Genomic DNA, 13,711 nt, shown 5'->3' on the forward strand with positions numbered 1-13,711 from the left:
CCAAACAAACCCAAACCAAACACACAAAACAAAACCCCATCAAGTACTTTAAGGAAATAACTGAAGATGTTTGTCTAAGGTAGCTCTTACCAGCATTAACTGCTATCTTCTGCATGGCTAATTCTTTAGCCATCTGGTCCAATCTTTTCTGCAACTTTCTATCATTTTCTGGAGTTTTTTCAACAAAGTCTTTCGGCTGCATACATTTGTGCTACAAGACACACAAAGCTATCAATTATATGGTATAAAACTGCCAGAAGTAACTACACTTCTTATTCGCTTACCACTTTGCCACAGTATTTATCATCAGAGTCTAACTATGCTTCCTAGCGCTTCCTTGAGAGTCACAGGTAATAGCAGAAGTTAAAGTTCACTTTGGAAAATGTTAATACAAAAGAAGAAAGAACCTAACAGATTTTTTTCCTGTTAGATTTTATTAAAAAGCAGACTAAATAACCATCTTTTCCTTTTTTCTTGAAGCAAAGCTAAGGCTTGATTTTTTTTTTATAAATATCAGTATTTTAGCATTTGTGCATGCAACTCAGTGAAACATAAACCACAACAGTCATGGTTTTTTAATTAGCCATTATGTCATTTTAGTTTAAACATTAAGTTCTTTATTCATCAATACAAAAATTTTTATTATACTTTCTTCAGATATCACATCATCACAGCCATAGCCTACCTTTAGAAACCTACTCAGACAGATACATAGAGCTTACAGAATGTCCTAGTAATGAGGAATTCAAATGCCTGAGGTCAGGAAGTCAAATTCAGACTTTAAGGTTTACTACACTAGGCCTATGAAAAAAAAAACAACAAACCCACCCATACCCACATACTCACTTTTTTGACTGGTTGTGGCAATTCTTCATTAGCAGCTACCACAGGAAATAAGGCTTCATCAACATGTACTCTAGTTTCTCGACACCTGCATAATAAATTAGAGCAGCTGTGTTTGTTTGTTTTTAAGAATGAGAAACTTTATTGCAATAAAGTCATCTGAGCTCAGTAATAATAAAACACCAACCTTTCCTCAGTGTGTATCTTCAGCACAAATACTTCAATGGGAAAAAAAAAATCTCTATATATGACACACCAAATATAGGACATATTTTTTTTTTTGTCCTAATGATGCTCTCTAAATTGTTGTTCTGAAACTCAAAGATTCACACTCATTTTATTTTCCACACATTCAAAAATCATTATATTAAGTCCTTTTGGCCAGATTCTCATGAATCTCAAATTTACCCAACTTGGGAGGACTGTAGGTTTTAACTGTTCACTACCCAGCAACCATAACCTTAACTTGCCTCAAGTTGGTCACTGTGATGACAGTAAACTCCCAACTATAATCTACAGAATGTCATGGGGTGGACGAGTCATCATCTGATCACGCCTTTATATCTTAGCCATAAGTCTCAGTTTTCTGCCTCCTCTGTGTATATGCAATGCTAAAACCAACCCCTTATTGAAGGGTCATCTGTATTTATGCAAACTTTTTTAATTACAATAATGCCACCTGACACCTTACCCCCTTTTTCCTGTCTTTTCATTTCAAAGACAGACTTGAGAATAGTGGGATTAATGTTACCTAATGAGAACACTAAGAATGATGTTGAGACAAGAATTTGTTTAATACCTAAAAGTTCTTTTGATCAAAATAGATCAATACAGTTTTATTATCAAACAATAAATAAACTAATTATGAGAAAGAGCATAGAACATCAATGGACTACACTAGTTTCCCCAGAAGCCATTCAAAACTGTGATTCTAGTGACACCTAGTGATCTAATTGCTATAAAGTTTGTGACTGCAGAATTATAATCCAATGCTTAGTTACTCAGTTTTGAATAAGAAGCCAAACCATTACATGTTTTTGTCAAACTAACAGAGTTAGAGTTTAGAATTCTCTGGAGCATCAAATAGAGATGATACTCAACATGCTGACCTTCAGTAGCTGTTATTAAATTCTGGATAATAATCAGCATAGATTTAAACTGCACTAAAATTTACATTATTTCAGAGATTTTTTGATTCAGAGAAGCTAAACATAATATATTTGACCACTAAATATGTTATGAGCATTTTTTACTTTGCAGAAAAATCTGAATGTAAATGATTTATCTATCATGTTTGTGACATGAGTTACTGTACTAAGAATATACCAGTAAAGTTTCCCAGTTATGGGTTAGATTAGGTATTCTTAATTTGTACATAGATTATAGTAATTCTATTTTATGTAGGGTTCTTTTTGTTGGGTTTTGTTTTTTGGGTTTTTTTTTAGGTTGCTCATTGAAGTATTTGAATTAAAGTACTATTTTTTTTTCAGTGATCCAAAAGCTGTCACTCATTTTGAATTAAACTTATTATTTATTTGCATGACTCTTAAAACAAGTCCACTATTATGTGCACTATCTTTAAAGTCAGACATATCTATAATTCTTAGAAAACACAAAAGGGAAACAACACATTTTAAAAAAATTAACGTATTTACTCTAGAGTTGTTACATTTTTATGAAATGCAATTGTCATCTTAAAAGAGTCTTCTTCCTAATCAGATTACTTCCTAGTAAACTGTAGAACTCCATTCAGTTTGGATTCAAATATATGCTTATACTGTGAAGCAGAAGTTTCCAGTAACAGTTCAACAAGGCAATGTTCACCAAATACTGTACAAACCATTATAATGTGTTCTGGCTTTTATGGAGAAAAGCGAGTACTATAATATTTTCAGATCATGGGCATGTTCCTCTGAGAGGCTCAAGCACTGCTCAGGGGAAGATAAAACTAGTGGGCATGCATAACAGTTTGGAAGTAGCTGTTAATTGGGAGTATTTTGCACAAACCAGAACCACCAGGAAATGCTGGAGTAATTGCTTATGATTTGCTTCCTTGTCTGGTGTTTTTAGAGCTCAAACATAAAAAACTAGCATTAAGATTAAATACCATATACTGCAGCATTCTGTTTCCAAGACCAAGATTCCCAGAAGTATGTAAAAACATGAAAACACAGCCAAGCATTCCCAGTTTACTTTGCTATGTTCCACAGATTTCTGGTTTAGAGATCATCAGATTCAATACTGTACATGTTTTTTGACAAAACCAAATGTTTAATTGCTTCAGCATTTTTTTTTAACCAGTATAAATCCTTGCTGAATATGTCTCTGCAACAAGGAGTTCTCCAGCCTAAACTATGTTTTACTAAAAATAATCATTTACTATTTTCTGTACAGGTATAAGTTACTCCTGGGGAGATTCCAGTTAGATCCTAGAGGAAAATTTGTCACAACAGCCATTGGAATAATCTCCCCAGGGAAGTGGTGGATTCCCAGCATTGGACAGTTTTAAGATTCACCTGGACAGGGTGCTGGCCACCTTGTATAGGCTGTGCTTTTGCCAGGAAAGGTTGGACCATGATTGTTGAGGTCCCTTCCAACCTGGTACTCTATGATTCTCTGAATCTGTCTCCAGATGTATTCATGTGATGATTTCCAACTCTTCTACTGGAAAATAATGTTAATTTCCCACTCAGCCTCCTCATATGAACCTTGGTGTTCGCAAGAGTCCCTTTCCCTCCCACGTTTTTTTCCAGGCTGAAGCATTCTTGTGTTCCATTGTGTCTTACGAAACAACATTCCAAGTGTGTAACCATGATAAAACCCATGTCATTCCACTACATGAAGTTTTATATTCTATTTGATTTTTGACTACTGCTGAGGTGACAATCATACGAAAACATTTCCTGTGAGTCTCAAAATCTTAAATTTCCCCTCATACAATACAATCATCTTTCCAATATACTTAAGAGGATTTAAGATTTAAATAGTCTCCTTGATATCAGTAAGAATTTTAATCCCTTCACTGTCTTAGTTTTGGTGTTACAGTATGAACACTGATAGCATAGCTGTGTCTATACTTACAAGAAGGTTCTGCGAAATAATTTGAACAACCATCCACATGCCAATTAAGATCAAGCAATAACTAAAATGCTTTGCACTGTGCTCCAACAGGAGTCATCCAATCCCCAGTCTACACTAAAAAGTCATCCCTTAGTATTACATTCCCTAAAATTAAATTTCACAGCATTTCTGACCATTCTGAGAACATTCCACTTGCTATTGAATAGAACAGCTGGTTAATCAAGCCTTTTTTTAGTAATGCTAAAACTTCAACTCATGCAAATTCTGCATTACTTGCTTACAGTTAACAGGTTCAAACTGAGCTTCCATTCATACAGAACCACATTTTACTGGCACGTACTATATTCAGTCCTCCCTGTTTACGTTGTCCCAGGGTTTAGACTGTCTTCTGCCTGCCAAACCTCTGAGATGATATGGTAGGCATACATAATTTCAAGTCACACACTCCAGTTCTCTCATCTTACTAAAAAAAAAATTTGCATGTATGCTAACAGACTGATTTTAATTTTGTGTCGTCTATACCTCATTTGTGTAATTCCATGACTAGTGAGACTATGCATTACTTTCTCTTACGTAAGCTTTTATCACTCCTGACCCATACTTCGCTTAAGAATATGATACTCCTATGAATTCTGCCAAGAGTATACATCAGTCTAAGTTTTATATTCTTGTGTACCTTTTTTGCACTAACTTTAAAGGTAGGAAAGAAAGATTACAGAGAATTTCAATCAATCCACAGCTTAGGTCTTCCTCCATAATAATACACCTGTATTCCAGATGAATCCCCCATTCCAACAAACTTGTCTTGTAAGCCATATACTAAGACCTCGCTTTGTCCCATGTCAACTTCAGAAAAAAAAAAAAATATGCTAGCTTTCTCTTTCCTACAAAAGAGCTTAAGTCTTTTTCTTTGTTGCTTATATACAGCAATAAAGTTTCTTGAGGCCTTTACACCTCAAGGCTCCATATTGCCCCCTACAGTATCACATATCTAGCTGTCCGTCTGAGCTTTCTACAGTGCTCATCCACTCAATACCTGCCAGTATTGCACAGGTTCCTCTTGTAGTTAAACCGCTGTAACAGAGAAAACATTCCTTTATGTCACATCCTAGACTTGCCCCTGGAAGGCGCTCTCATTCTTTTGTTGCAGATACTACTCACCTGGACTTTTCTGGGATCCTTTTAGCACATCCAAGTCCTCAAACAGTTTATAATTCTTATGACTAAGGTTTCAAATTCCATATTTATACATTTAGCCATGTGAAGAGCATATTTAATTTTACAACCAAAAGATTCCTACTGAAATGACCATTTTCCACACACTCAGTGGCACCAGGTCCAAGAAAGGTATATTCACACAGACAGAATTTTGCACCACCCTCATATTTGGGAGCTTAAATATTTCTTCCTTGGTGTTAAAACTGGATGCTTCTGCAGAACTGCATGAACTTCTTTTTCTGATGTGTATCCAAAATTTTATGGTTGCACTACATTTAAGTAGCTGCAGAGCTCAGCTTTGCATCCCCCTGTTTTTTATTTTTACTTTTGCACTTAGCATACTTCTATCTCTCCATGCGTATTACAACTGGTATAGGAGAGAGCCTCTTTGCTTACATTCTAATTTCTATCATCACAGCAATTTACCAATTGGAGTGCCTAACACCCGCATGTTCTTAAACATGTTTTTATACTTCATCTGAAATCTAAATTTGGCCTCAAAACCATTTCGTAAACTCAGAGAAGCGGCTATGGACTAGCAAATTCTCATGGAATGGCTGCACAGCTAAATTTTCTTGTTTTTTAGTTTAACTTTTTCCTGTATGGTAGTTGAGAATCTTCAAGCAGTGCTGTTCTGAATCGTCCAAACGTCTTAAAAGCCAGACTACATGTGGATCTTTTTATTTCTTGCTAGAAGATACTCTGTCTACAGAAGCTAAGTACAGAAACAGTACAATGTCCCTGATGAACTGTGCTTTTTCAAACAAAAAAGAAAATTCTATTCAACATAAGCATCTAGTCTTCACTGCCTATGCATGTCAGCTGAGAACAAAGGGGTGGAACACTGAATGGTTCTACTATGGAACTACCTCGTTGCATTCATTTTTTAAGAATTAACATTTTATCTTTTTATACAAGTAATATGCTCTATAATAGCAAAAATGTCATAGGAAACTTATTTACTCATAGATTTATCACTATTTCAAATAAATTAAAAAAAACCAAAACAAAATCTGTACTTCATTTTTTAAGCAATACTAGAATCCATTATTGCTGTAATATGTCCCATATATTCACAAGCACTCACCTCTCCACCCAGAGTACAGAAACTATTTTTACACCCATCTTCTGTGCTTTTCTCCACGTAGCCAAATGTCCATCTTTGAAGACTACATGGGTCACGTGCTTGTTCAAAGTTTTTGAAACCTGCAGAAGTACAAAGAGAGCTCATCTTTAAGTCCAATAATCAGAAAATGCCAATAAAAATGGACTATGCTAGCATATTTCAATGTATAAACCATTAGCATAAAAACTTATTCTAAACATTATGTCAAGGACTCTTGATCTTTCTTATCTCTGCAAGAAGGCTCAAGCAATCAAAACTCAAATCTCATTAGCCAAGCCAATGCAATGCACCCTAGAGAGCTACAGCAGCTTCCTTTTGCTCTCAAGCTTCTTTTTTCTAGGTTACCATTTTCATCCCCCTGCTTGCTCTAGTTGTATCACTATCTTGCAACATTTCTATTCATGTAGCCCATCATCATTTCTTGTGAAACAACTAGTACAGAAAGTAGTGGAAAAACTAATTCAGAATTTTATTTCCTGAAACAGTGAGCCAAGTCAGTTCACTATCTCAGTTCACTATCTCAGCCCAATAAAAGGGAAGCAAGTGTCTGGAATAACAAAGGGGCAGGACTACCCCTTTTCAGTCATGGGGATCTGCTAAATAGGCTCATCTGTATTATCTGCCAGCAACTTCCACTATTTCTGGCTACTTTTTGATCAACTCGAAGAATTTTGAAGCCTTATGCTTTTGCCATTTTCTGTGAGAAAAATCTAATATCAGAAGAGAATAACATAGGTCTAACAGCACAGCACAAAATAACAAGAAATAGTTTTTAAATTATTCATTGATATTTGTACTTGCTTCTATAATAAAAACAGTTATTCTGTTCTGTCACTATCTCAGCTAAATTCACACAGAAAGAGAGGCTTCGGGGAGATCAGCACAATTTCACAAATTACAGTAAGATACACCTACACACACCCAATTGAAAAGCACTGGAAGCTCACGCAAGTGTTATTTAGAGCATGATGTGGGCTGTAAAGATCTCCATTAACTGGTGACAATTTGCAAGAAGGGAAAATACCAGATTGATTTTGGTCTCTGGTTGAAATTCCACAGCTGGCAATTAAACATATTTTGCACCTGCAATTCAACAATACTTAATATGGGAAAAAAAGACATACACTAACAGATATATTTTTACTAGCACTTTCTGGAGTTGAACCACATTTGTGGGAGAGTAACTGAAAGAAGAAAATGTCATGGTACTCGGATTAGAAAACATTTTAGTAACAATAGAGCAGCTGCCTACAAGTTAAGAGCACAAAACAACATAAAGTACATACTTCAAAACAGCAGGCTTTATAGACTTTGATTTGATTTGCCCACAGTATGTGGCAAGCCCAATACTTCACAGCAAATGCATGCCATCATATTACTATACAAAGAAGTTTATAGATACATGCAGGCTTTAAATACATTTCCCATCTGTCACTAGTAAGAATTTTACAGTGCTTTCTTTTATTCTCAGGTCTGCGATTATCCTTCTTCTTGCACTTAAAAAACTCATACCACAAAGAAATATACCCAATAAGCAAAACAAGCAAGCTAATTTCTAATTAAGAGCCTTCCTATTCTGCTTATTACAAAATAGTTTCCTTACTTTTGCTCCCATATCAAGAAGTTGCTGTTCAAAGGTTTCTGAGTAATTTTCTGTTCTGTTAGATGACCAAACTTCTACAAATGCCGAGATACCTGTATCAGACAAAAGAAAACAAACAGCTAATGAAGCATACCCTATGATAATATTGGGTAAACTGCCTTTCCAACAGAATTTTGCTTTCATACATGCTGCATTCAGTAGCAAATGTAGCTTTGTCCTGGGTTCCGCAGTAGCAGTCATGTTTTTTCCTTTGTGTTAACTGGTACAGTGCTGTGTTTTGACTTCCAGTTTGAGAACAGTGTTGGTGAAGCCGATGTTCTCGGTTGTTGCTAAGTGATGTTTACCCTGACCAAGGACTCTGTGAGGCTCATGCTCTGCCAGGGAGGAGGGGAGGCTGTGAGGAAGCAGAGACGGGGCGCCTGACCCGGGCTAGCCGGGGAGGTATTCCATACCACAGCACGTCATGCCCGGGGTGAGGGGTAACTGGGAGTTACCCGGAAGGACAGGGTTTTCCGGGTGGAGCTCGTTTTCTCTTGGCCGGTGGTATCGTATTCTCTTCCCTTGTTATTTTCCCTTATCATTGTTGTAGCTGATAGTAGCGGTGGTGATTTGTTGCTGGACTGTTTTTGTCTCAACCCGTAGGAGTTGCACTCTCTCGATCCTCCTCCCCGTTCCTCCGGGAGCGGGGAAGGGGAGAGCCCCGGTGCGGGGAGGCAGGGGGGAGACGGACACGGACCTCGATTGTTGTCAGCTCGGCACCACTCACTGGGAGTGAGTGAACAAGCTACCTGACTGGGTTTAAACCACGACAGTTCTTTTTGGCGCCCAACGTGGGGCACAAAGGGTTGAGATAAGAACAGATCTGACTGGATTGATAGTCACTCGTCACAATGCTGATTTATTGGCTCTCAAGGTTGTTCCTCTTGATCTCACAGTTTCAGTATATGATATCTTACGTCCATCCGGTACTTGCTGTATTAGTGTTTTTCAAGTATGGGGCTTGGGCTAAGGTTTTTATCCCATTGTACTTTATGGTAATGACTTGTAATACAATAGAATCATTGATCATGAAATTGATCTGGCTTATGTTCCCAGTGTGGTCACCACCTTTATACTTTGGGAGGTATATGATGGAGGTGCTTAGCAATTACACATCTTTTTTCTCCTTCTCAGGTGCTCAACCTGGGAAGGAGACATCCTTTTACCCTCCTAGTCGTCCCCCCAGACCATTTACATTTGAGAGTTTTGAATTTTTTGAATGGCCTTTTAATGCTGTTGAGACTTGTTTGCTGATGGTGATGGGAATCACCATGCTAACACGCATACAGAGTGTGTTTTACCCACTACTGATTTCAAGAGTTAAGCAGATTCAGGTTTGGGTCTTGTCTGGGGTCAAACGACGATGTAGGAGGACCGAGAGATTTTCCCTGAGGCTGGACAGCCATGAGTGGCAGGGTGTGTGGGATAGTATGGGCAAGTATCTAGGTCAGTGGGCCCCTCCAGTACTTTGGAATTTCACTACTGAACAACTGCAAAATCCAGAAGAATTAGTAAAACACTTAAATGAGGTGTGTGGTCATTCTGGCCATACCAGAGATGGACAAATCATGGCAACGTGCTGGGGCTTGGCCTATGCTTACAGGGCCTTGTTCAACACTATCCAGCACCTTCAAAAGGAAAAGAATGTCGGCGGATCTGAGGGCAAAGCAACAGTCGCTACTCAAACTTTGGCTGCAATGAACAGCACAGCTGTCCCAGTGGCAAGTACAGCAGCTGCTCAAACTTCAACTGCAACAGACAGCGCGGTTACCCCAGCTCCAAGCACAGTAGCTACACCACCCCCACAAACACAGCCCTACCATCTGCCATGGACTGATCCAGACTGCACTGGAACAGGGGCAAGCTCCAGAACACCTGCAATACATTGATGACATTATTGTGTGGGGCGATACAGCGGAAGAAGTCTTTGAGAAAGGGAGGAAAATAATCCAAATCCTGCTGAAAGCCGGTTTTGCCATAAAACGGAGTAAGGTCAAGGGACCTGCACAGGAGATTCAATTTTTGGGAATAAAATGGCAAGATGGACGTAGACAGATCCCCACAGATGTGATCAACAAGATAACAGCAATGTCTCCGCCAACTAATAAGAAAGAAACGCAAGCTTTCTTGGGTGCAGTGGGGTTCTGGAGAATGCACATCCCAAATTACAGTTCGATTGTAAGCCCTCTCTATCATGTGACCCGGAAGAAGAATGATTTTAAATGGGGCCCTGAGCAGCAACAAGCCTTTGAGCAAATTAAACGCGAGATAGTTCATGCAGTAGCCCTTGGACCAGTCCGGACCGGACCAGATGTAAAAAATGTACTGTACACTGCAGCTGGGGAGAACGGTCCTACCTGGAGCCTCTGGCAGAAAGCTCCAGGGGAGACTCGAGGTCGACCCCTCGGCTTTTGGAGTCGGGGATATATAGGATCTGAGGCCAGCTATACCCCAACTGAGAAAGAAATACTGGCAGCCTATGAAGGGGTTCGAGCTGCTTCGGAAGTGATTGGCACTGAAGCACAGCTCCTTCTGGCACCCCGGCTGCCCGTGCTGGGCTGGATGTTTCAAAGGCAGGGTCTCCTCTACACATCATGCAACCGATGCTACATGGAGTAAATGGGCTGCACTAATTACACAACGAACTCGAATAGGAAATCCCAGTCGTCCAGGCATTCTAGAAGTCATCATGGACTGGCCAGAGGGCAAAGATTTCGGAATGTCACCAGAGGAGGAGGTGATGCGCGCTGAAGAGGCCCCACCATATAATAAACTGTCAGAAAGTGAAAAGCAGTATGCCTTGTTTACTGATGGCTCTTGCCGTATTGTGGGAAAACATCGGAGATGGAAGGCAGCTGTATGGAGTCCTGGACGACAAGTTGCAGAAACTGCTGACGGAGAGGGTGAATCGAGTCAGTTTGCCGAGGTGAAAGCCATCCAGCTGGCCCTGGACATTGCTGAACGAGAAAAGTGGCCAGTACTTTATCTCTATACTGACTCATGGATGGTGGCAAATGCCCTGTGGGGGTGGTTGAAGCAGTGGAAGCAGAGCAACTGGCAACGCAGAGGTAAACCCATCTGGGCTGCTGCACTGTGGAAAGATATTGCTGCCAGGGTGCAGAACCTGGTGGTGAAGGTACGTCATGTAGATGCCCATGTACCCAAGAGTCGGGCCACTGAGGAACACCAGAACAACCAACAAGTGGATAAAGCGGCTAAGATTGAAGTGGCTCAGATGGACTTAGATTGGCAACGTAAAGGTGAATTATTTTTGGCCCGGTGGGCCCATGACACTTCAGGCCATCAGGGCAGAGATGCAACATATAGATGGGCCCGTGACCGAGGGGTGGACTTAACAATGGACACTATTGCCCAGGTTATTCATGAGTGTGAAACATGTGCTGCAATTAAACAAGCCAAGCGGTTAAAGCCTCTTTGGTATGGAGGACGATGGTTGAAGTATAAATATGGGGAGGCCTGGCAGATTGACTATATCACACTGCCACCAACCCGCCAAGGCAAGCGCCATGTGCTTACCATGGTGGAAGCAACCACCGGGTGGCTGGAAACATACGCCGTGCCCCATGCCACTGCCCGGAACACCATCCTGGGCCTTGAGAAACAAATTTTGTGGCGACACGGCACCCCAGAGAGAATTGAGTCAGACAATGGGACTCATTTCCGGAATAACCTTATAGATATTTGGGCCAAAGAGCATGGCATTGAGTGGGTATATCACATCCCCTACCATGCACCAGCCTCTGGGAAAATCGAACGGTACAATGGGCTGTTAAAAACTACACTGAGAGCGATGGGTGGGGGAACTTTCAAGCATTGGGATACACACTTACCAAAGGCCACCTGGTTGGTCAACACCAGAGGATCTGCCAACAGGGCTGGCCCAGCCCAGTCAGAACTGTTACATATTGTAGAGGGGGACAAAGTTCCCGTGGTGCATATGAAGAATTTGCTGGGAAAGACAGTCTGGGTAATTCCTGCTTCAGGTAAAGGCAAACCCACTCGTGGGATTGCTTTTGCTCAGGGACCTGGATATACTTGGTGGGTAATGCGGGAAGATGGGGAAGTCCGATGTATACCTCAAGGGGATTTGATTTTAGGGGAAAACAGCCAGTGAACTCAATTGTATGCTGTTGCCTGCTGTGTAATGCTTTTATAGCCCATCAACTAGATGTCTCCAGGTCACAAGCGACTGGCCCTGACTTCCCTCCAGCCATCATCCCAACAGAGAATGAACTTTGAACATCATGGACCGAATGGACTCGGCAGCATTATAGGGATTGGTCCATGCACTAAGAAAATGATTTTTCCTCTTGGTCTGTATGTATATGGATGTATATATGTGGGAGAGCGATGGTGTATTGAAAAATGTGGGATCTGAGCACGACGTGAATGGTATGGAATAAGGGGTGGATAATGTCCTGGGTTCCGCAGTAGCAGTCATGTTTTTTCCTTTGTGTTAACTGGTACAGTGCTGTGTTTTGACTTCCAGTTTGAGAACAGTGTTGGTGAAGCCGATGTTCTCGGTTGTTGCTAAGTGATGTTTACCCTGACCAAGGACTCTGTGAGGCTCATGCTCTGCCAGGGAGGAGGGGAGGCTGTGAGGAAGCAGAGACGGGGCGCCTGACCCGGGCTAGCCGGGGAGGTATTCCATACCACAGCACGTCATGCCCGGGGTGAGGGGTAACTGGGAGTTACCCGGAAGGACAGGGTTTTCCGGGTGGAGCTCGTTTTCTCTTGGCCGGTGGTATCGTATTCTCTTCCCTTGTTATTTTCCCTTATCATTGTTGTAGCTGATAGTAGCGGTGGTGATTTGTTGCTGGACTGTTTTTGTCTCAACCCGTAGGAGTTGCACTCTCTCGATCCTCCTCCCCGTTCCTCCGGGAGCGGGGAAGGGGAGAGCCCCGGTGCGGGGAGGCAGGGGGGAGACGGACACGGACCTCGATTGTTGTCAGCTCGGCACCACTCACTGGGAGTGAGTGAACAAGCTACCTGACTGGGTTTAAACCACGACAAGCTTTTAATAAACTGAGTGTCAGATGGTAGCAGCAGAATGCTCTTTTTAGAGAGCTTCTGTCCCTTATAACAGTTGTAATAGAATAAACTTAGAAGTTTGACACTACTTAAACAACTTTTCATTTACTCCATTTAAAATACACTACCAGCTTAAACAAGAAATGCAGTGCCTCTACATGACTGCTTACTCTTATTAATCACTGCTCCTCTTCAGGTTAATAAAAAAATTTAAGACAAGTTGATATAACACAAGTTACAGAATACAACAAAACAAATATAATGGAATTACTCCCTCCCAAAACCTGCAGAAAACTGCAAAAATATTACTTGCCATTTTACAAATTAGCCCAAATTCCACCTTGTTTATAATGAATCACCACAAATTATGTACATATGACAGGAGCCAATACAATTTCATTGCCAGCTCTATTATGTAACTTTAGGTATATCACATTTAAGTAGCTTCCTTTATCAACCAGATTAATAATCTCTTCAAGGAATGAAATCAGCTTCAGTTGAGGTCTTTAAACAAACAATCCCAGAAGTAAGGACATGGAAGGATAAGCAAATGAAACTCGTAACACTGATTTTACTTAGGATGTACACTAAAGTGATCTACAGCTCCATTAGCCATGCTAATTTCCCATTTTGAGTGGTGAGTCAGTAAAGTTCCAGAAAACTGGAAGAAGGCTGGTTCACAAGAAAAACACTTTACACAAACTGCAGGCCAGACAACCCTCAGAACTCATGAGTAAAACTGTCAATTT

General features: G+C 40.5%; 2 protein-coding genes across 8 annotated transcripts in view; one reads left to right on the top strand and one right to left on the bottom strand.

The window, feature by feature from the left end:
• Positions 1-13,711, bottom strand: part of MCPH1 (microcephalin 1) — a 128,730-nt gene that overhangs the window by 113,573 nt on the left and 1,446 nt on the right. For 4 of the 7 annotated variants that reach the window (XM_062626254.1, XM_062626253.1, XM_062626256.1 and 1 more), the window contains exons 2-5: positions 7,872-7,963; positions 6,230-6,348; positions 847-931; positions 91-211 (exon numbers count right to left, since the gene is read on the bottom strand). In XM_062626254.1, coding sequence (XP_062482238.1) covers positions 91-211; positions 847-931; positions 6,230-6,348; positions 7,872-7,963 — 417 coding nt within the window. The other 3 variants (XM_062626257.1, XM_062626255.1, XM_062626258.1) reach the window with 3 other exon arrangements.
• Positions 10,544-13,711, top strand: part of LOC134167506 (ribonuclease HI-like) — a 403,706-nt gene continuing 400,538 nt past the window's right edge. Inside the window, exon 1 of the mRNA XM_062626282.1 lies at positions 10,544-10,647. Within this exon, the coding sequence (XP_062482266.1) occupies positions 10,600-10,647 (48 nt within the window). The 5' untranslated portion in view covers positions 10,544-10,599. The remainder of the gene's footprint in view (positions 10,648-13,711) is intronic.

Source organism: Pezoporus occidentalis, unplaced genomic scaffold, assembly GCF_034315485.1.
Source record: "Pezoporus occidentalis ecotype Australia unplaced genomic scaffold, CSIRO_AGI_Poc_V1 ctg29, whole genome shotgun sequence".
In the NCBI taxonomy this organism is placed as follows: Eukaryota; Metazoa; Chordata; class Aves; order Psittaciformes; family Psittacidae; genus Pezoporus; species Pezoporus occidentalis.